This window comes from Kogia breviceps, chromosome 14 (genome assembly GCF_026419965.1).
Source record: "Kogia breviceps isolate mKogBre1 chromosome 14, mKogBre1 haplotype 1, whole genome shotgun sequence".
Classification (NCBI taxonomy): domain Eukaryota; kingdom Metazoa; phylum Chordata; class Mammalia; order Artiodactyla; family Physeteridae; genus Kogia; species Kogia breviceps.
In genome coordinates, this window is record NC_081323.1 from 37277399 (window position 1) to 37302138 (window position 24740).

Below are 24740 nucleotides of genomic sequence, written 5' to 3' on the forward strand. Positions count from 1 at the left end.
AATTCCAAAAATCCTCTGAGTAGGTATGCTATAGAAACTGAACTATGAGTAGATGAAGTAGTTAAGCAAATACACAGGGTTTCACAATAAACTCTAGTATAAAAGTAACAGAAAGCTGTAGTAAAAAAAAAATATATGTACATGTGTGTATAATTATATATGAGTGTGTGTGTGTATATATGTACTTGATATAGGGAAATATAATGGAAAACTAGTTAAGGACATAAAAATTATATTCACAATTGTCATATGACATTTATCTTTTTTATTCCTAGACGTAAGCAATTATAACAAAGCAGGAATAAGCAGCAGCACTGGTCACATCTAAAGCTAGATGTGATCTGGTATCAATAGCCCAGAGTACAGGGAGATCTACTCGACATTTGAGCAACTCTACCCAGAATGCCAGCCAACCACAAACTCCATTCCTGGAATATAAATGTATCCATTCACTCCCTCTCATCAACTTCATTCACTCCCTCTCATCAACTTAACAGTCAGGCTTTCCACAATGCAACTGATTAACATATTCATTGTTCTTTTATGCTTTTGCCTCAGATTTTTACTTCTTTAGGGATCAAGGATATGTGAATAACTTAGCAAACAAAAGCTCCTGAAAAAACCATCCCTGTAAAATATAAGTGGAACCAAAAGCGCCAGAATGAGTTTTTTTTTTTTTTACTACTTCAAGGGACCTACAAAAATGCTAAGGAAAACAAATCTATGAACCAGTTTTATTTTATTTTCACTTAACATGATTATGTACATTCATGTGTCTAACAAGATCTGCACTGTTACATTAAAAATACAGTACAATAACATTCAACATGAGGTACTTCATATTTATATATTTTTCCTTCATAAATAATGCTGTAAGCTACTGAATTCAAGCACTGTGATGCACAAGTGGCTAGTGTCTTGAATTAGAGAGCTTATTTAAACACCTTAAAAAAAAAAGACAGTTCAGTGCAACAGTTATGTAGAAATTAGACCATTTACTTAAATACTATATTAAGATATGCTTAAAGAATGTTACATTAGAACTGCTAGCCTAGTTCCCCTTATCCCCAAAGATATAAACAAAGACTGCCAGATACATTGGGAAAAGCATCTACTGGGCATTGTTCAATAAAGTTGCGTTTATACACTACAATTGCCCGCCTTGTCAGAACAATGGTTTCTAGTTTTAAAAGCTACAAAATTTGAGATTACCAAAGAAAATAAAGCAAGCACATTAGCCTTAATTCCATGTCACTGAAAATGCAGAAGGGAGAATAGGATTTAAAAGATAAAATTTTCTTGTTTTAAATACAACTTTCAAATTTAACCCACAGATCTTGGCACTGGCCAATCAGATGACGGATGGGTTTTGTTTTTTTTCTTTTTCAGGTGATAGTAATTAATATAAAATTAAGTTCTTCCACACCTAGTGTACAGGATCTCATGTGGCTCTCACCCAGCGGTTCCCCAGCCTCTGGAGGGCAGCTACTAACAGGAGCACTGACCAGGGGTGTTACTGAATGAACAATCTTCCATCTAAGCTTATCACACCCACCACCAACAATCTGATATGATGAAATTAGTGCTAAATAAAGTTTCTTCTCCTCTGGCTTAAAAATGAGTGCCTTCCAATTAGGTATATAGTCTACCAATTTGCAAGGTAACTATGAGTTACCGAAATGTTTAACCATAATTTATAAATAAAACCCTTTGTAGAAGTATTTTTTAAATTGAAAACGTACCTTTATTTCATAGTTTGCCAAAACTACCGTCATCTTGCTAATAAAAAAAAAATTGTTAGATAATTTTGGAAAGTTGTCCTGGGAATACTCATCTATAATCACCGTAACAGCTTTTGATCATCTACGCTAACAGACATAGGTAATGGTAAAGGTGATTAAAACATTTCCCGTAATCCAGTGTTCTCCTCCATCAGGGAAGCCGGCCGAAGCAACAAGCCCACGTCTACAGGGGGAGAAGTGGCCCAGAAGCACAGGCAGTCACTCACTGGGGCCCAGCTGGGGCCAGCAGGGGGACCATTTCTGTCCCAGCCCTCACTGACCAGGCAGGGAGGAGACAATTCCTGAGCTGGCACGCACCTGAATGCGCACGGGCACCCACGCACACACCCACCCCAGGACTAACCCCTGCTCCGGAGCCAGCTTTGGGCTCACAGAGCAGGAGAAGGAGGCGGCCAGCGACCACACTCTGGGTGGCGGGGAAGCCATCTCAGGATCACGCTGGGCAGAAAAGCTGCCCAGAAACACATGGATACTTCAACTGGGAGTGAACACAGTGGACACCACCAGGGTCACGGGCACTAAGCCAGCACAAGCCTTCACTGAAGGAAAATGTTTTGATGAGTTTTTCCCTCCTTTGTTTACATTATCCGTGGACAAATAAGAGAGCTGGATGTGATGCTGAGGCAGTGACTATTAGGTATCATCAAGTGTATCGCTCTAGACCATTTTCTAAAAACGCTGCAGGCATATATTGGCACTTTAAGATGGCCAGAGGCCAGATTCTAGCAGTCCAGGAACAGGACAGAATTATAATTAACTAAGAAGATACAATGTGGTCAAAGTAGATCCGGTGAAACACATTTCAGATTAAAAAAAAAAAAAAATCAATGAATAAAATATCTTACTACATTAACATGTGGTGCTACAAAACTAATTGTTATTCCATTCATCTAAAGAATTGTTTGGTCCTCTTTTCATGGGAAAAAGGGAATAGGAATTCTATACAGTACAACTTTTGAAAACCAGCAAATGGCAGGGATCAGAAGCTAAGCAGGGAAAAGGGTCTGACTTTTGCAAACTCTGTATTATAATATGCCATCAATTAAACTATTTGTCGTATGGGACTTTTTTAGGCTTCCTTTTAAAACCGTTTTAGTTTAAATTAATAGACCTGCAACTTTTTCCTAATGACAATAAAATTTTATAATTTAGTTACTTCTAAAAGAAGTCTCTCTACTGCAATATTCTGTCTTCTAAACTAAAAGAATATAAATCTGTTTGTAGCCAAAGTCATGACCTAAAACCTCCAATTTCTTACTTGCTTACTTTACATTGACACTTTGCAGTTTAAAATTTAACAATCTTATGAATTTAGGATTTAAGAAAAAACAATGCCCAAAAGTAAAATATTTAAAAGGAAATAAAATAAGAAGGTAAAGGTGACTACTGTCTACTTTCTAAATTATTAATTATCAAGCAAAACATCTTTCAAAATTGTACACTGAGGTTTATCTGTTTTTTGGAAAGTGAAGGGTTCTGTTTAAAAATAATTCTTGTTATTTTAGACTATTTATTCCTATTTAAAATAAAGCCCCAAAGGGAATCTGAGGTGATCTGAAAATTTTCCTAAGAGGGACAAAACTGGGAGGTCAGTGGGGCAGTTGGAAAAGAACTCAAAATCTCCCCAGATGTATAGATCCAACTCTAAGAACCACAAGCCTTGATGAGAAATCGGCTCATTTAGGCATAGAGTTAAAAGCTGAACGCCGCATTTTTGTCTGTCCATAATTAAAAGGTTGAAAGAAATTAGAACCTGCCTACAGCTCCGTTCATTACAAGTTACCTGCACTGATCGCGTTATCTGCAGCTGAGCTAAGCATCAAGCAAGCAGGAGTGGGGTGTGCACCTCAGAGCCCGCACTGCTCCGGGAAGCATGCTCAAGCGTAGAATATAAGTTCTGGGATCTGCCCCCCCTGCACCCCGGTGCCATTGGTGCTGTCCGACGAGCACTGGAACTGGACAGTGACTTTGCCACACTGAACTTCTGTCATGCCTTCCTGTCCAAAGTAGCTGAGCTCATTGCCGTCCAGGATCACACTGGCCGTGTAGAAGGTGTCCGGCTCAATCTGCACCGGGTACTCAAACCACACGGGGAAGGTGTTGCTGGAGCCGTCTGAGAAGTACTTGCTCAAGTTCTGCCCCAGGACGACACCCTGCCGCTTGAGTTCGATCTTGGCACTGTACTCGGCCGAGCCGCAGCTGGAGCCGTACAGCCCGAAGCCCGCGATGAACACCCTCTTGTCGACGGCGAACTGGATGCTGTCACAGCGGCCCCGGTAGCGCCACTGGTTGCTCCGGTAGGCGCATGACTGGAAACGGTGGCAGCGCTGCGGGACGAGGCCCTTGCGGGCTTTGCTCACGAACTGCAGCTCGGGCTTCTTGGCCGCGGTGTACCAAAGGAAGATGTCGTTGGTCTCGTTCAGAGTTAAGACTCCAGACTGTGCAGCACCATTTGCAAAATCGTCCAGGGCCATGGTCGGGATGCGGATCAAGTAAAGCGCCTTCCCGAGGACCTTGCGCTTGTTTTCAATGCTCAAAGCCAGATCTTGTCGCTGGCATTCCACTTCAGCCCAGTTGAGAGCTGCCTCAAAAACCACAATTTCTTTGGCATTCAGAGTTTCCCTGCGGAGGATACTTTCTAGTGTCTGGAAGTCAATATCACAGAACCCCTCAGACTTGAGAGCCAGCTCGGCCTGGGCGTCGATCACCTCCCAGCACCGCTGGGTCAGGTCCGGCTCCTCAAACAGGCAGCTCTGGGACAGGAGGACACAGGCATTCTTGGCGCTCAGGCTGGTCTCCAGGAAATTGACGCAGGCCCGGGCGAGGTGAGGGACGATGTACTTTTTGGCAGCATAAAGAGTGGCTAAGACTGTGTCAGCAGCCAAGTCAATTTCATCACAATAGATGTATCTGCAAGAAAGAGCGCTGCATATAAATGGAATTTTCACAAAAATGAGTGTGTCCAGTGAGAAAAGATGTAACTACTTTCAAGTTAGTTCCAAGAAAATTACCTTCTGTGACAGTTATTACAAACACGATTAGACATTAAAGCAACATCTGAGATACATTCATAAGTTGTTAATATTTCAACTTAGTAGAAAGTTTGTATAATTAAAGACATTAACTTCATGTAACCATTCTAGCCTCTATTTTAAAGCTACAAAAAATAGAAGATACAAGAATTGTTTAAGAAAGGACTGAAATCAAAAATAGTGAATATGAGGAAAATACATAGTAAAATTCCATTATATATACTATACTATAGTTAAAAATAACCCCCATATGTTTTAGGAGAAATGTATGTATGTAGACTTACTTAAAAATTTTTCTGCAAATTCAGATGGAAACAAGTATCTTTAATATCAATACTGTAATGTTAGCAATGATTGCCATCTTGACGCTTTTATATAAGAATGACTTGGATTTTCCTTAAACACAAAACAAAACCTGATCTTAAGATACTTTTCAAGTAGTTCCAAGTTCAATAGATTTTTAGATATGGGCTCCAATGCTATCTTCCAGTTAACTTTACATAGAATCCAACACAGGCTTTGTATCTGGCTTTTTTTTTTTTTTTTTTTAACTCTAAATTCTTTCTTCTCCCCCACACATTCCTTCCACCTTCAGAATTAAAGAATACATTATTTCCAGATATACTTAATTAAAAAACAAAGTAAGAAAGTCTAAGTATGCATTATTTGTGTGCTTCTGTGAAGTGTCCCCATTTCAGGAGATAAGACACTTCTTATTGTTTTGGGGGACAGTGGCAGTCTCCCAAGATGGTATGTAAAGATAGAAATCATCTGCTTCTTTTAGATGCTGTGGCTGACTAGGAGATAGTAAGAACTGCACATGAGTAAAAAATACATACTAATAACATAATTAAAAAATTTTTCTAGCTAAGGTGTTTAGCTACTTGCTGTGACATTTTCCTTAGTGAAACACATATAACAGGAAGTAAGCAATAGCTTCTGTAAGAAAGTACAAAAATATAAGGATGGCAATGAGAAAAATGACCACAATCATGAATGGAACCTGAATTTTTTCTCCCAGGAAGCCCTTACTCTTTTCTGATAGACTAAGCCAGCCACTGGCAAGATGGCAAGACTGCTCGACTAAATACCTGCAGCACCAGGACCGGGGGGAGGATTCTGCAGCACGGTCAGCACTTTGTAGCTCTTACCCTAGAACTGGCAAGTGAGCAGTCTTCCCTTTTTCTTGACAGCCCCCTTTCCAGTAGTACTGGCTACTCACCCACAATGCAGGTGTGAGGAAAACCTGGCCTCCACTATCCCAGGCAACTATGCTGTGCTGATCAAGCACAGCATGACAGTAAATGGCACCTGCTACATTTCTGACTCTTACCACTTTATGTGGACTGCTCATGTAATTTTAAAAAGCTGTATCAAGATATATTCTAGGCAACACACTTATAAGAAAAGATGCCTGTCAAATGCCTGTCAAATCATTCCAAATGATGAATCAAATGGCTTAGGTGAAACAGCATTTTGTGACTCATACTCAGGTTTCCTAATTATGTACATATAACTGCAGCAACACAACAGTCTACTTGACTACAGTGATGCCAAAATGCTGAACTCTCCTCTGCAACAGAAATAATGTCAAATATACGAAGCTAACTTCACTGGGGAAAAAAACGGCTACAGGTAAAATTGAGTTCTGTATGTATATCTCTAAAACATTACCAAGGTCACAAAGTGTCTGTTCATTAAAAGTAGTGGATTAGTTTATGCTTTGGTACTTCACATGCTCACCTGCCTTTAATTTCCCTATCTCCCACTATGAAAGTTCTAGAGAGCAGCAAATGGATTTCAAAACTATACTACACATAAAGAATTAAACACTTTAAAGTTCTGGAACTAACTATAATACTTATTTTTCAGTAGGCAGAAGACAATATATATCAACATTTTAAATGTTTGTGGGATTACTGTCCAATTTGTTGACCCAATGAATAATTTTTTTCAACAAATATTGTAATTTATTCCAGTGACTCAAAATCCCCACAGCAGCAGGTAACCTTGAACTCTGATACACTTTGGTGTGCTAGAATAAGAATCAAGAAAATTCAGCTAAATATTACTTAGAATAATCACTGGACCCTAGCCACACAGTAGACTATCACACTGTCCAGCACCAACACAGGTCACAGAAGTAGATTCTATTTATCTGGTTAACATTTACTGGATTCTGAAAAAGACCCATGAGAGAGAAAACTATTTTTTAAATAAATGTATATCTTATAATTTTATATTTCTGTATGACCAATTAAAGTTTTTCTGAATCCATATAAATCTATAGAAAATTATTCATCTTTCAAACATTTCTCCTCTACTACAAAGTGCAAATGTCTCTTAACCTTGAGAAATAGTATCTGACTTCATGTGAGAGCATGTGTATGTATGTGTGCATCAAGATCAGACAATTTCAACAGATAATAAGTTTTATATTTGCTGATAGGAGACAGTAACTCCTAGAAAACTTAAAAATCTCCTAACTGGTAGTATTTAAATAATGTATATAATTTCTGGAATTGTGAAGCAAAAATATAATTTATGTCTTTTTAAAGACTTCTTCACACACAATACTTTCAGAGAGAACGTGCTCTATTAGATAACACACCAGAAAGTTTTTTTCTTTAATTATAAGTCATTAAAAATGAAATCACTATACGTGCCACTTGCCCCCAAATTCCATGCCAAGGTGTGATTGTAGATGCCTGCTTCATTCCACGTGCTTCCCATGGAAAGATGCACAGGAGTTTTCATCAAAAACATTTACAAGGTAAGCAGCACCCACTTCCTTCATCAGTCTCTCTTTTCTATTACCTGGAAGCTATACTTAACTGTGAAGCCATAAGAGCACAAAAACAGCATAAACAAACTCTTTCCAAACATACGCAAGATGCTTACTTCAGCATAGCGAGAAAAGCAGCAGGGTCGACATCTGGTATACGGATCTCATCTTTGTCCTCGGCAAGTTCTCCGTAAAACATTGCATGGAAAACAGAGCTCCCAACAGCTAAAACATACTGTGGAGAAAGGGAAATCTTATTTCATGCACTAAATTGAAAACATTTTCAGCAAATCAATCCAGAAAAACAACTCTAAGCAATCAGCTTCAGTGGACACAGAGCACCTAACACCTGCTCTACTGACAAAGCCAAGGTACAGTGAATCTGGCCATGAAAGCAAAAGACAGAAGTTCACACAAACCAGTCTATGCTGCTAATTATCAAGGCTTTGATGCCCAAGTTCCCTCATTATAAAATAAATAAAATAAAAGCTTATCTAACAGATTCCTAGGAGAAGGGTAAACATATGACTTTCCTAACTTATCACAACAACTTCCCATGACTGTAGAGTTAAGAGGGCATGTTTTTGTGTGAGACATAAGGCAGGGTAGAAGGAAACAAAGAAAAAAATTAAGCGTGGCCAAGGCCCTCTGGAGACGCTGCGCTTTCTCTGTGTTTGGGTGAAACACGCACTGCCTGCCACTGGCAAGCTGCCCACCCCAAGTTCCAGGCTCACGGAGAGGGTCCCTCTTTGTAAATCTCAGTACTAAAGGAGTAATGCATCTGTTGCTTACTTTGTGTCCTGGCAACCGCTGAGTCCCACCTGGTGGCCCAACCACAAAATGTACATCTGCCATCAAATCATTATTGAACATCACTGCATTTCTGTAAACAGGGGTAATTCATTAATTCACAGTGTTTTAACACCCCCTCCCCAACATACAAAACCCACAAAAGATTCACAAGCTAAACAACAGTTTAATAACTTCAGGGTAAAGCTACAAACAAAGGTTCTGACTATACAACTGCGATTGTAATCACTGCAAACACATGGAAGTAACTGCAGTTTAAAAACAAAGTTATCCAAACTTTTCTTTAGACTTAAGGACAAATAAAAGGTTTCTATCTTCTATAACCCACAGACACAACCCTGTCACCTAAATGTTACAGCTTACAAAAACATTTTTATCTAAGAGGAAAACAGCTGTACTATTCTGGAAAAGATACAAGGCAGTTTTCCATGACCATTAAAGCTTCTGGGAAAAGAGGAAACACAGATTTATGTTAAAAATACATTACACGTTGTGCAAAAGCAGAAACTTCAACACAGGAAAACTTTTAAAGTAAATGTGCTGGCCCGGCACTTACCTCTCTCTAATGGTGGGATAAAGACCCTGCCAATTCGGCGCCGGAATAAGGTTGTTGTTACTGAGATTCTGCTGGTGGTACTGCTGGACGGTGGTGCTGCTGGAGTTGGCTGGTTTTTTCCGGGGGAATATATCAGCAGCCATCTTCTTCTTCTTTTTAGTCTTCAAGGTAATTATTTCATAACAAACTGGAGGCAACTTGCTGCTGCTGCTACTGCTGCTGCTGCTACTGCTGGGATTTGTTTTCTTCGAGCTTTTCTTGGACCTGTTCTTTACCGTCTCTGGAAGCATCAAGAAGAAGGTGAGACATTTCATGTTCTTTTCCTTGTCATCTACCATGAGTACAGTAGGTCTCTCTTTATAGCCAGATATTCCAAATCGGTGTGAGCATCAAGGAAAAGAGGCTAGCACGAGCTAAGATGAGAACAGAAACCAGCAAGCTGATATTTTGCTTCTTTTCTCAGCCGGGCAAGGTGACCTTTTTACTATGTTGAATTATAAACTGGCTTTAAGTTTTATCCAGTACTGGGTCTGCTAAATACATCCCCATCATGATTCCTGTTTCTCTTATTTGCTCATAAAAATAACCCAGTTTCCTAGATCACCTGAAAATGCTACACACTGAGTGAAGGTGACAGGCAGAGAGCCGTAGCACTTGTTCTCTGAATTAGGTTAGCAAGATGTGCTGGAGCCGCGTGAGTCTGTTCGGCTGGCTGAAGTTGTGTGGTGAATGGATCGGAGGAGAGTAGGTATTACAGCCCTGCAGATGGAGTCAGACAGCCAGTGCTCGGAGCCAATAGCTGAAGTCACCAGTCATGATTGGACCAAGCAAAACAGTGACACCTATTGTAGTGTGCATAGTTCTGATATTAAAGGAACAGCAGTTGCATTCTCTTGGCTACTATATTATTGTATATTTAAATAAGATAAACAACCTATAAGATATATTTGAAAACAGGAAGAGAAGAGTTTATGTCCACAGATTTTTCTTCAGTAGATGTGCATTTTTATTCCCCCAGTTAAACAAGCAGGGACTGATATCTACTCTGTTTCTAGTAAAATCTTTATCCTGGCAGCATTTAGTTTCTAGTACTTCAAACAAAATCTTCCATTCTACCAGCTAAAAGGGATTATTAATAGCAAAACCATATTAAACACATTTATTACAGCTTAATGGGAAGGAGCAAAATTTTTCTTTTTCCTTTTTTAGTCTCTTTGAATGCAAGTTATAGTCTAGTACAAATAAGAGATGAGGTCGTGTTCACTTTACCCCCCCAGTGTTTTCTAGCTCCTATAATGATCTTTGACAGGAGTCCCAGATCACAAAACACTGTTAATTAGACTAAAATGATACCAGTAGGTTTAGCTGCACTGAAACATAAGACACATTCTGGATGTAAAAATAAGATTCAAATGAGACAAATCTGATGATCAGTGTTTAAAGGTTGTAATTCACTAAAAATATGTGAAATGGGGCCCTGTTCAGGACTTCAAAAAAAATCCAACCTAAGTGTTACGGTTACATTTAGCCTCATCACAGTTTTAAAGAATGTAATTCACAAATTTTAACACAAAACCAATAATAAGGCTACCCCAAATGATACATGTTCCAATGCTGCACAGTTAAGATGCAAACAGAGAACGTTCTCTCGGCTTTGAATCAGAACAGCACTAACTACTACATGGTTTTCATAAATGTGAATCCTCCACCGTTTCTAGCTTTGCTGAGTAAGGAAAAACCAAAACACCTGCTGCAGGTTCCACACATGCACATGCATTTCTAGTGGGGGCCTAATGAGGAGAATGAAGCACCATCACTCCTACTGGTTTGAAGGGCGGCAGCCATGTGCTGCCCCCACCTGACGCACCTTCATGACCACGGCCCTGATTGCTGCACCACATCCATCTGAATAATGAATTCTTGAGAGCAAGGGCCCAACAAATGGGAGCTTTGGTTGCTGTTATAACCGACAATCTACTAAAGATAACACAACTAAAATCAGACTTTAAATCCCTGGGACCCGGAATCACTAAACTGAACCAAGGAATATCCTCTTTATTGGCGTCATTATTATTATTAAACCTGTTTACAAAGCCACTGCAGGACAGACTGTGTGCAAAGAGAACCACTGTCTTCAGCACAGGTTGTTCATCCCCATTTCGTACAAACCCTTTAGTGCCACTTATTTACTACAAGTACCGTATTCCCAGTCATGGAGCTAACACACACACACACACACACACACACACACACACCCAACTGCCTGGAAACACATTTTACCACAGTGTGTGTGTGTGTGTGTGTGTGTGTGTGTGTGTGTGTGTGTGTGTGTGTGTGTGTGTGTGTGTGTGTGTGTGTGTGTGTGTGTGACACAGAGAGAGAGAGAGAAAGCAACACACGGAGAAAGGCACAAAGAAGAAACAAGTGAGTTCCTATTAGAGCTAACTTTTCAAAATATGATTAAAACCAAAGGATTTCTCTCCTGCTCAAGTGCTACTAACTTCCAGACCATCACCATCCTAGGAAAGCCCCCAGGACAGGGAGCGCCTTTTGACTGGGATTAGTTCCCTGTGTACTTCTAACAAACCTAGTAGCTGGCTCCTTCAGGTCAGAAGTAATCAATTAGAATGGAAGGGAAATGAAGGGTTTTGAGACAGACTTACCAGCAGCTGGAAAGACAAAACAGACAAAAAGCATAAAAGACAGACACAAGAACTTAGAAGTTTTGTGGTTTTTATTAATTTTGCATATAGTTCAAGACCCTTCACCAGAAGCCTCCAAAAAACACTGCTCTTTATACCACTAAAATAAAGGAAAAAGTGCACGTAATAGTTTAAGAAAGAAAATTACAGAAAATGTTCTTTATAAAATTAAGTTTCAGTTACTTAGGAAATAAAGTTTTGTGGAAAAGCTTGGAAATATGAATTAAACTGGAATCACCTAGAACACTGCTGCAAAGAGGGGCCCTGTCCTTACTCACGGATGTAGGGACTGATGAGCACGGCTGTTTTAAAGACATGTTTTTAACTACAAAAAATAATCCAGTTTTTTAAAAAATAAGAAAGCTATTTTAATTTTTGTAGCCCATTTGGAAAGGCATGAAAATGTTAATAAAATCAAGACAATGAAAAACTTACTGAGAGCCACCTTTTCTTAGCACGATAATAAGGCAGTTAACATAAGGTCCCTGCTACTGCACGTGTGGTCGAAGGAGCAGCAGCAGTGCCTCCTGGGAGCCTGTTAGAAAACCCATGACCCCAGCCAGACTCTGCATCAGAATCTGCATTTTCACAAAACTCTCCAAGTAATCTATATGACATTCAAGTTTGAGAAAACCTCATACACATGACTAAGGAAATGTTACAAGGTCTTCCCAATGTTCCGGTATCAACATCTGGAGCCGCGTTTCACATTCATTTCAAGTGAATGGACAAATAATTCAAAATAATTTAATTCTGAACCTTCATGTCTTGCTCTGAAATTCTGATTAGCCCTTAAGTGTCAAGTTCTATGATTCAGATGTGTAGACAGCCAACTGAGAGGTCCTCAAATATTTTTCAATTCTCAGGAAAAGAAGCTCAAGCCCAAATTATTTTAAAGGGCAGTGACAGAGACAATTGGGGGAAAAATAAAGGATTAAAAAATGCCAAGGGTGAAACAGATGAACCACCTAACATTTTAAAATAATCTACTTCAAATTCTATTTCAAAAAATTAGCACTGTGGTACAGCACAATTAGCAATCAAATAGTCTAGCTCAGTCCTGGCTCAGCCACTAAAAATTAAAGAGCTGTGTGTGTGTTGGGAGGGGGAGGGAGGGAGAGCGTCCGAACAAATCATTTAGCCTTTAAAGCGCCTACACAATGAAGAGGTTCATCCAGAATTGATAAGTGTTTCTCAAACTTTACCCTCAATCCACAGTAAGAAATCAATTTTGTATTCAGACCCGGTACTCACACACTAAAACACATATCTATATACAAATGGAAAGAAGGTCACAAAACAAACTTACGCTTAGCATGTTATGAAACACTTTTCTGTTTTATTCTTTTCTTTTTAATGTTTTTGATACAGTCCATTGATTTCATGACCACCGTTTAAGTAACACTGGACTAGATTATTTCCAAGGACTTTTAAGGCTTAATTAACATCCCAGGGTTCCTTCCTATCAGGAATTTGGACTAGGGGCCACCAGACAAGGAAGAAGGCAAGGCTGCAACAACTTAATGAAACCCATGAAACAAACCCCTCAAATCACGTGCAAAATTGGGAGTTTGCATTTATTTTTCTGGAAAGAGAAGCCATATCTGTCTTTCAGAGTAATTCATGATGCAGAACATAATAAAATGTTATGGAAATAGCAGATTAATTTGAAGTCAAAATATTCATCGTATCATTTTATTTTCTGCTTTCATTTCTACAGTCTATCTCATTAAACACAAATTATGGCTTCTTTCCCCCCCCTTGAAATTAAATATAAATAGTTAAAATCCCATCTATTGAATCTGTAACCCATAAACATCACCCACTGGGTTGACGAATGAAGAATACCAGCCTGGTATCTACCATGTCTAAAATTTCTTTCTGACTAGCATATCACTTGTTCCTACACGTCCTGAATTTTAAAGCTGTTTTGAGACATGGTTAATTTGCCCTAATAAAGTAAATAAATAGGTGAAGTCAAGAAGCCCATCAATCTTTTATGGAAGTGTTCTCAAAATACAAACATGCTGATCATGTAGTGTATTAGGTGTCAGGCACGCAATGGTGAGCAAGATTAGGAACCAAGCTTAAAAGGTTAGCTAATAGCAGTGGATTTCAGATAATTTTATAACTGCCGGAAAGTTCAATCACCTTTATCTCTTCCCATTCAATTCCCAATAATAATAAAATTATGAACAGAATTAAGCTCATTTAGATCATCCTCTTCACCACTGGAAGGGTTTGCCAGACATCCGGTCTTTATTTGGTATTACAGCATCTTGTTTGTTCAGTTTGGGGACTTGAGTAAGGTTTGGAACTAAAAGGGACTATAGAAATCATTTAATGCAACTCTGTCCCACAGATAAGGTAACTAGGGGTCCAGAAGATTACGGGATTTGTGAAAAGTCCACAGTTAGGTTGTGGGGCAATGTCCAGACTAGAGCGCAGATTTCCTGACTGCTTAACTGTGTCTGTTCCACTCGCTCTAATTTTCACCCACAGTAATTACCCCACAATCTTATGTAACACTTTATCTTCATATTTCTAATCTACTTTAAAAGAAAAACACATGTCCGAATTTACAGATATGAAAACCATGAACATATATATATCTGTACCCTGCAGGAAGCAACTGCTAGAAGAATGGGAGAAGGACACTTTCTGGGAAGAAATGGAGAGGAACTGTAACAGGAAGGAACACAGAAGCGCAGCAGCCATGAGGAAGCCGCTCAAAAACAGAAGAGGCTCTCCAGTAAAATGAAAATTAGAAAACCAGCCATTCATGGTTAACACCAACAAATGCGATGTCAACAACAACGCTGGCAACTCTTGTTTAACTTGCTCTAACCTTGCACTCCTTGTCTGGACTTGTATTTGGTTTACCACAAGACACCTAAACAGCTACAAGGTGGACACCTCCAGAACCTAACAGAGGAGAGTAATATAACCTGATAAATTATGATGGAACAGTGTTTAGTTTTGCTTATCTTTCTCTTCAGTACTGAGCAAAAGTTATGTTTGTGATTTGGGAGATATAAAATATGTGACAAAACGGTGGCAATCCCTAAAGACAGCAACAGTTGTTGGAAAACAGACTATATGCATGCTAAATTTGGAAATAAATACAGTCAAGCATTGGCAGCACCGTATAGTGGGAAAAAAAAAAAAAAGCCAGTAACTAGCGAACTTAGGGTTAGTTACTTAGAATCTGTAAACCTCATTCTACTCATCTGCCAAATGATTCTACCTAGCTCATCCCTTTCAGGTTTCTCCTGAAGGCAAGATTACATGTTTGTGAAAGCACTTTGATAAAAGTTGAAAACACTCTGCAAAAGTAAACTTCCACTATTAGTAACAATTGTACCCAAAGCAGGAAATATTTGTGATACCATTTTCCAAAACACAAAAACCCAAAGATTCATCTGGCTCCCTGCCCTCCTAATCTTCCTGGCTTACAGCTACTGACATTTCATCCATCTGCAGGCTTGCTCCAGCCCCAAGCAGGCCCCAGTTTGCTGGGGCTCTTGTTCAGATTTTGCAGGTGAGGTTCAATAATCAAGATCTCTGTCGTGCATTGTGATCAGGTCCCACACAACGCCCAACTGTGCACCTGGAACCCACACTCCAGGCTGGGTGTCCACAGGACTTCGAGACCACCTGTTGGTGGATACCCAGCTGTACCCACCTCCTGAGAGAGCCCAAAGCAGCAAGTAGTCCAGAGCCACCCAGCAATGTCTACACTAGCAACTCAATTTGGCCTCTCAACAATGACCCAATTTGAATTCTAGCACCAAGGGTGATGATAACTAAGACAAACACTTGGGCAAGGCATGCCTCTGTGTGGCTGGAGGGATGAGGCTCATGGGCTGTTTCACTAAGTCATTTCCTATTCACCACACAACGTTCCAGTTAACCTTAAAATTGTACATTAAATTTGGAAAAAAAATGCCCAAAGGTAGAATGGGACAATTCTTTGAAGGCAGGAACAACGATTCTTTTAAAATTTCATGTAGCAGTTAACGTGATATTTGATGATTATAGCTATGTCTATGGGTACCTTGTTTGGACTATTAAACAACTCATCTAAATGCCAAATCATTCTCTATCATATGTTAAATGAGGTGATCTTGAGAGGAACATATAAAATATATCATATGAGATACTCTAATGATAGGTATCTAAAAAAACACTATAAATTCTTTCATAAAGTTTAAGATCCTTTAGTAAACAAGATAATCAATTGCTAATTTTTATATACTCTGAGTGATCTCATGTTAAGTTTCCTTGTGTGTAAAAGTTGTTGACTACACGATATCTGTCTTACCGTTTCCAATTCTAGATTTCTAGAATTAAAGAATCTGTATAATGTTTGGCAGAAATAATGATTTAATATAATTTTCTTTATATTTTAATATTATGATTATAACCAAAACCCAACTAAAACTCTATGTATGTATACATATAGACATGTGCCACATTTTATTGGTTATAAGATTCCTTTTTCTCCCCCACTGCAACATTTTAACATCTCTGAAACTGGGCTGAATCTTATAATTGATGGCATTTTATGAGTATAACTTTAGGCTCCTCACCTTTCTTGTTGGTACATAAAGGCATACCTTACAATTGATGGCACCTGACAATCAGTGAAATAAGGTAAAATATATATAATGTAACAGAAAAAATGGGCTCTCTTCTTTAGGTTGGTTAATTACTCCCCTAACCAGGCAAGATGCTCAGAATTCTGGCTGAACTACATTAGAATAATTGAGCTTACATCAACTAGTCATTTGATAAAGTATATAATCACAATTCTCAATTGAGACTGCTACTATGACAACCGATGATATGGTAAAAAGTCTACATGGAAATTCCAAAATGAGAATTTCCATTGCCAGGACTGGTAAGAGTTTCAGCATTAATACAATGCATTTCTACTAAATTCTCGTGGCACAAAACTTTACATGTACTTAAAACTCCTTAATAGAAGCCTATTAACTCTCTGGGTAATATTTGCTAAAGATATTTTATCATTCAATCAATGATTTATTAACCTATAACAATGTGATACATAGGTTAAACCTGGAGCTAAATGACTCCTTTGAAATGATTAATTTTCAAACGAATAGAATCAATATTAAAATATTAGTTTTAAGAGGGAGAAATATTATCATATTACAATGATCCCATTATATGTATGACTTTCTCCTAGGTACTTGAAAACAATTTATCCAAAGAAAAGTAAAACCAGGCCTCAGGAGGTCTCTTCTGAGGAGGCCCGAAGCGGGGGCTGTTCTGACCCAATATGGGACATTAAACCTATTGGAAATTCTGGAAAGAACAACTCTGCCTGACCACAGCCGCGGCTTTTTCCAGGTCGGTTGTTGGCTTTAGTTGACAGAGGAGGAAAACATGTTTTAGTCAAATAAAAAATATTTTTCATAGATACTTTTTACTTTGCCTAGTGTATTTTTTTCTGATATTAGCAAGATAATAACCAAAATCATCTCTACACTCAGATCATTAAAATCCAAAGGCCCTCTTCACTTACGTACTTAACCAAAGAATGTCTGGCTTTATTTGATAAAGTCACACTTTTTAAATGAGCACACGGAACAGGAAGAAAAAATCCTGACAACCTTCAAACCAACCTTCAAACCATTCTATATCAGTCCTGTTTATTAACAGGGTAGATGTAACAAACCAATTTCCCCAACATCCACAGCTTAGTGAAAAAGCTCTGCAAGATAAAACAAGATTCCCAAACACTAAAACAAGATTCTCAAACACTAGTCACTTCACTGTGCATTTGCCCTCAGTCACTCAGGGGCACTTAGAAATGAGCACTGCTCTCCTCTCCCTCAACATAGTACAGCCCCCCAAAACACCTGAAGGAATGATATACTTTATCTTAAATTAAAAATCTGTATCACTGTAAAATCAGTAGGATAGTTTTGTTAAAGGCGAGAAAAAAACAAAAAACAAAAAACTTTCATTTCCTATTTTAGCAAAGTCACATAGAAAAGACAAGTTACCACTTTTGTGTTTTGACTATCACCACACATGTACCCACAAGAGCCTCAGTTAATTACTATTTAATGAAACGCCTTCCTTCATTTTTACAATGTATGTGACTAGAATGAAATATAGTTATTTTAAGCAAACAATACAAGATCTAAAAATAAGAGATCTGCTGTACTGAGAGAAATTGTACTACAGGAAAACACAAACACATCTGAAATTACTAGGCATCTTCAAACCCAATTTTTAATATATCCTTTCTAGAGTAGAGACCACCATATGAAAATGAAAAAAGCATATACATTTCTAAACTGAGTCACAAAAACATGTTCTAACAAAAAATCCAAGTAGAATTAGAAGCCTGTGATGGAAGGTTATTATAGAAACCAGCTTCTGGCAAAAACTCAAAGTAAAATCTGTTCTAAGTCCAAATAAAAAAATATGTTTTACGCTACTTTTAATTAGCTTTAAAGTCTACAATTCCCCACAACTGTTGTGAAGGATACAATATAAAGGCACACTGTATTGTAAACGTTGGTATAACCTTAACTGTATCAATACCAAGTAACATTCAGAGACGACCACCATTTGCTGCAGGAAATAATTATTTGGCACCAATAAAGTACCCCTTGTTGCTTCTATCTTTCATGCTGTTCTAATCAGAATAAAAGCTGAGGGGTTTCTATACATAGTTTCATTGCATGTGCCAGAACTCAGAAAATAAGGTACTTTAAACAAAAATTCAATTCTAATAATATATTTAGCAAGTTTTGTTTGTTTTTTTAAATTAAGAGCTACTATAGAAGTAGGTCAGTACAACTGCCTGGAGATATAGTATAAAATTTAGTTGCTCATAAAATAATGCTCAAGTAAGTTTCATTTAGAAAGTCAAGACTATTCATGAAAATATGTTCTCAAATTTGGGTTTCCCCAATCTCTGGATCACACAACAATAGGCAGACAGTATTTACATGTGCACCTAAGTATAATGAGCAGATTAAAAGCATTTGAGTTAAAAATATATCTTCGAAAAGTGGCCACTCAACTATTAGTGCTCCAAATTTTTTAAGTAACACTCAGAGAAGCAATGGTTTTACCACAGTCAAGAACTGCATAGACTCATACAAGATCCACGGTATTGATGATGACTGTAACCAAACCAAGGAAGAGTTGACAGTCTCTGAAAAGGGTGATCAAAATTTACAGGAGTCAGGTCTCTGCCTAAGCATTTTATTAGCCAGCTGTAGGGATGCCATGATCCACTAAGAGTTCAGTACAGGAGACCTGGTTGATATATTTGTTTAATGTAATAGTCTCTCATAAAATTTAAAATATGGCATAAAAAGGAAATGAAAAGGGGTATTTATTAAGTGGCATGTTATTAAGTGGCCAAGCTTTTTAAATTCATTCATTCATTCATTTATTTTTGGCCACGTCAGGTCTTCATTGCTGCACGCGGGCTTTCTCTAGTTGTGGTGAGCGGGGGCTACTCTTCGTTGTGGTGAGTGGGCTTCTCATTGTGGTGGCTTCTCTTGTAGCAGAGCACGGGCTCTAGGAGTGCGGGTTTCAGTAGTTGTGGCTCGCGCTCTAGAGCGCAGGCTCAGTAGTTGTGGCACAACACGGGCTTAGCTGCTCTGAGGCGTGTGGAATCTTCCCAGGCCAGGGCTCGAATCCGTGTCTCCTGCATTGGCAGGCAGATTCTTAACCACTGTACCACCAGGTAAGTCCCAGCATGTGGCCAAGTCTTAGCCAACTACTCTGTGCTGCTCTTTCTAAAGAGGTTACCATGTGAAAGGAGGATGGTCTCACCTGTTTCTTCAGCATGCTAGGAGTGCAGACCACGCATCTATCCAGAAAAAAAAAAAAAGAAGAAATTCTGTCTCACCTTTCTCAGCGAGAGGAAGCCACACAGTTTGCAGCGCATTCTGGATCTCCATGACCTGACTCCAAGCCCTGTGACTTGTAATCCTCATTCACTCACTTTGCAAACAAGACTATTCCTGAACTGAAATGAGCCCACTGCTTCCCACCATCCTCCCTGCCCTCTCTTTCTTACAGCTCACCTGTCGGAAGCCTACTCATCCTTCACAATGCAGTCCACACACACCTCAACAAGGAAGGTTTCCCAGCTTCTCCACGCCGCACTTTCTCACATTTCATCCTGCCTTAGTTGGTCTGGCTAGGTGAGTTCTCCAAGGGCCTCATCTCCATGCCTCCCAACAAGAGATAAAAGCACCACACTCACACCTGGCTTACAATCATTCTGTAATAGGAATGATCAAGTCCAGCACTTATAAGGCCATCTAGAACCTTAGATTGCATTGTGGAGTGCATTGCAACTGGTCCTGGGCTAACATAGTCTGAAACCGAGGGCTGTCAAGTTTTCAGCTGTCCGAGATGCAGGTTTATACGAGGTACACTGGTAAAGAACTGAGACATCTGTGAACTGTGTCCTGAGGCTTCCCAAACATGTCTAAGCACAAATGTGGTTTTATAACATTGCATCCATCTAGCATCTAGTCCAACTGAAAATACTAAAGTACGACTTAAAGCAAGTCCCCATATGTGCTCAGAGCAAGGCTTCGCTTCATTAGAGTCTAAAATTTAATGTAATACAGATATTCACATAGTCAGAGAGAAGTACGGGCTAATGAGGAGCAAGACTCAGTTACCCAGGACAAAGCTGCCTTTATCAACTGGTCTCAATTCATGGCCTGGAATATTTATTTATAGCACCAGTAGCGAATTTTAGTGATTTAATGAACTAGAAAGGATAATAAATTCTCAGCAATTCACTTGAAAGGAGGAAAGCAGTCATATGAATAATCTTAAAAAATGGATAATTAAGAAGACTTTTATATGTGCCTTTGAAACGTGTTTTGTCTGTACTTAACGCTGAATGCAAGAATTTCTACATTAGACCCACCCAATCTTCAAACAAATTAATACAACAGGCCTGTGTGTTCAGGACTTAGTATGTGAATAGTCTATCAACTCACCCCTACCCTGCAAACAAAACCACCCTGCTAGAGACGGGCAGTGCCACACTTCAGATTACTGCAGAGCACAAGCACAAGCAGAAAAATGCACTTCTGAACACATGTGTGTCTCAGTGAAACACGTTACTAAGAAGAACTGGAGTGTTAAGTAATCACGTTTTATTTTTCTTCCCTCAAAATAAAGAATTCTCAACTTCGGTCTATATATCATCTTACATTATTGGAGTAAGCATAAATGGAAATGGTCATATCAATACTGGAGGAGCTGAATACCCTAGCCATGGCTGCAAAGTCTCTTGCTGGGTTGGTGTGTTTATGAAAGGAAACTTACCAGCAGCAATGATTTTTAAAATCATTAGTAGGGTTGATAATATAAACAAATTGTGAAAAGGCAATGGCCTGAATTGTGTGCTAGCAAAAAATATAGCTTGAATTTCTAAACGAGTTCAACTAGTTATAAAAGCACATTTTTTGGAAGGTGGGATGAAGTAAACACACTGTTTTGCGCCTGTTGGTTAAAGTGTGTGTGTCTTACAGTGTTAAGTATTTTAAGCAGTTCTGAACTGCACTGGTTCAGAAGGTAGTTGAAGTAGATGCAGTGGCTGAGGCCCTCTGAAACCTCTCTGACATCTGGCAGTGATGATACATCACCAAGTGCCATCACAGGAGGAGCCATCTGCTCCCAACAGAAAAGGGAGCCTTAAACTGATAAGGACTAGTCCACAGTCAGGCTCTGTGACTCTTGCCTTTTCACAATTGAAGCTGCTGGTTCCTAAGCCTGGACAGTCACTCCAGTGGACCCTAAGCAGCCAAAGTGAACAGCACTGAAGGACCTGTCAAGTGGCCTTGCCTTCCCTATGCCTCCCCACCCACACCTGGGGGGGAGGGCTGGGGGATTCAGGAACAGTGATGAAACAGCTTGTGTGAATAGATTAGCTACTGTGCATTCCTTTGCCATAATCCATGTATTATTTCATTGGGGAATCTCTATGAGATGCAGTAGTAAAAACTGTTGATTTTATTAAATCTCAGCCCTTTAGTATATATTTTCTTAATATTCTATGTGATGAAATGGGAAGTATACTTAAAGCATTTCTGGTGAAACTGAAATAGAACGGTTGCCTTGAGAAAAAAATACTTGTGCAACTGTTTGTGTGAGAGCTGAACCAGCCATTTTTTTCATGGAACACCACTGCACTTGAGAAAATATGCAAAGTATGCTTATTCACACTTAGGTATTTAGCAGACATTTTCTCAAAAATGAATGAAATGAGCCTGTTACTTCACGGAAAACTGACTATTTATTGCCAATGAAAAAGCAAAAGTTAGAATTTTGGGGCTTCCGTGGTGGCGCAGTGGTTGAGAGTCCGCCTGCTGATGCAGGGGACACGGGTTCGTGCCCCGGTCCGGGAAGATCCCACATGCTGCGGAGCGGCTAGGCCCGTGAGCCATGGCCGCTGAGCCTGTGCGTCCAGAGCCTGTGCTCCGCAATGGGAAAGGACACAACAGTGAGAGGCCCATGTACCGCAAAAAAAAAAAAAAATGTTAGAATTTTGGAAATCTTGATTATGCCACCATGGGCTTGATAGCTTCCCAAGACTGGTAAAGACTTCTTAAAGACTGTTTCTGATTAACACTGGTGACATCAGGTAAATGTAATTTTTTATATTGTATAATGAAACATGTCAACATTTTAAAGATTTGCATAACTCAGTGAACCAATGTTTTCTAATAACAATGCTATTTACATTACAGAATCATGCATGTTGGTAAAAGGTCCATTCAAAGTACAAGACAGATCAATGGATTTTAGTATAACAGGAATACAAAAAGTTCACTGATGGTTTTAGATTCCACATAGCAATCAACCTTTAAGAAATTACCATTCAAGTTTTGCTGAGGTTATCATAGAATATCCACCATTATCTGAAAAGACTATTAAAATACTCCTTCCTTTTCCAGCTATCTATCTGTGTGAGGCCAGATTTTCTTCATAAGCTTCAATCAAAACATTTATTTTTTAAACAAATAAATATTAATGTTTTTTCTTTGTTTTCACTTCTATTCCAGTAAATATTAATAGAGATAGCACCTTAAAACAAAAGCTCTTTGGGTTTCTTAAAATATTCAAGAGTATAAGAGTCCTGAGGTCAAAAAGTATAGGAACCACTGATGCCTCACCTGGCATCATAAGGAGTTTGGATTTTATTTTAAGTGTGATTGTGGTAAGCTACTAATTGTTTTCAAAGAAGATCCTTTAAAAAAAAAAAAAAAACTGTAAGTGATCAGGGCTAGGTTTTACACATAGCTGCTTTTTGGTTCTACTCTACTAGAAAATAATAATTAATTCTCAGAGCATAATTCTCAACCATTTTTTTGCACATTAGGTAGACAGAATGGAGGATATGAGAAAATGACAATCTCTGACACAAAACATTAACAGCAGTTGGGGCTTCCCTGGTGGCACAAGTGGTTACGAATACACCGGCCAACACAGGGCCATGCAGGTTCAAGCCCTGGTCCAGGAAGATCCCACATGCCATGGAGCAACTAAGCCTGTGTGCCACAACTACTGAGCCCATGTGCCACAACTACTGAAGCCTGTGTGCCTACGGCCCGTGCTCCACAACAGGAGAAGCCACTGCAATGAAGAGTAGACCCCGCTCACTGCACCAAGAGAAAGCCCGTGCACAGCAACAAAGACCCTACGCAACCAAAAATAAATTAATTAACTAATTTAAAAAAATACTTAAAAAAAATTAACAGCAGTCAAGGAGCTAATATTCTATTTGTTCTATTACATTGTTTGGCACCTTAGCTTTACTTCAACCTCAGAAAATTCAAATACAAAGTATAAGATATATCAATTGACACCTTCTTTGAAGATCTTAAGAGAAAAATTTAATTGAACTTTGAGAAGACAACTGTCTCTAGCTTCATATAAACCAGGAAGAAAGAAGCAAGTTTCTCTCTCTGATAGTTTGCTCTCTGCTATAGGAAAATGAGAAGTAGCAACTTCTGCAAGGTAAGCACAGCTGCCAACATGAGAGAATTTGTTCACTCTTTTCCTTCATTTAGAGACACATTAGATAGAAACTGCCTCCCCCTCCAACACACCATTTTAGTATCTTTCTATATACCATTTCTATATAGTACAGTATTTGATATTATGTAATATCAAAATATTCCTCTAGAAGAAGTAATTGAAACTAGTGTGTTGGAAATAAAGTCTAGGTTAGGACTTTGAAGAAGTCCAGACAAAGGAAATACAGCAGTGACTTTTCATTTAAAAATTGCTTAAAAAAAAATTTATGTATGTATTTATTTTTGGCTGTGTTGGGTCTTTGTTGCTGCGTGCGGGCTTTCTCTAGTTGCGGCAAGTGGGGCCTCCTCTTCGTTGCAGTGTGCAGGCTTCTCATTTTGGTAGCTTCCCTTGCTGCGGAGCATGGACTCTAGGCGCGCAGGCTTAGGTAGTTGTGGCACGTGGGCTCAGCAGTTGCGGCTTGCAGGTTCTAGAGCACAGGCTCAGTAGTTGTGGCACAAGGGCTTAGTTGCTCCGTGGCATGTGGGAATCTTCCCGGACCAGGGCTCAAATCTGTGTCCCCTTCATTGGCAGGTGGATTCTTAACCACTGCGCCACCAGGGAAGCCCTAAAAATTGCCTTTTCTTAAAAAACTGGTGTTCAAACACTTCCTCAGCTTCATTCTTGAAACGATTTTAGAGGTTGTGCATGTTAGTAGGATTGTGATCCTCCTAGTTACCTTACATTAATTATATATTACTATGGAAAGACTGTAAAATCAAAATACTGGTTGATCTGACCTCAAGCATCTGATTTTCCTATAACCCAACCCAAACACCATTAGGCATTGACATCCTTAACAAACACCCACCTGGGTGAGCACAACACTGGCTGGTGACGATTCTAAGAATGTGTCGGGAGCTGTACACTAGCTCAGAGTTCAGGATTGATTTTGGCATTTTGAGGAGTCTTTCACGACAGTGACAGGAGAAAGCAGGTAATAAAGTAACC

General features: G+C 39.1%; 1 protein-coding gene across 4 annotated transcripts in view; it reads right to left on the reverse strand.

Annotated features, from left to right (window-relative positions):
* Window positions 1-251: 251 nt before the first annotated feature.
* BTBD3 (BTB domain containing 3) overlaps window positions 252-24740 on the reverse strand; it is a 39609-nt gene continuing 15120 nt past the window's right edge. For 2 of the 4 annotated variants that reach the window (XM_059037414.2, XM_059037417.2), the window contains 4 exons: window positions 8986-9265; window positions 8412-8502; window positions 7736-7854; window positions 258-4712 (listed from right to left, as the gene is read on the reverse strand). In XM_059037414.2, the coding sequence (XP_058893397.1) occupies window positions 3680-4712; window positions 7736-7854; window positions 8412-8502; window positions 8986-9265 (1523 nt within the window). In that variant the 3' untranslated portion in view covers window positions 258-3679. Of the gene's footprint in view, window positions 4713-7735; window positions 7855-8411; window positions 8503-8985; window positions 9828-19517; window positions 19555-24740 lie in introns of all 4 variants that reach the window. The other 2 variants (XM_067011902.1, XM_067011901.1) reach the window with 2 other exon arrangements.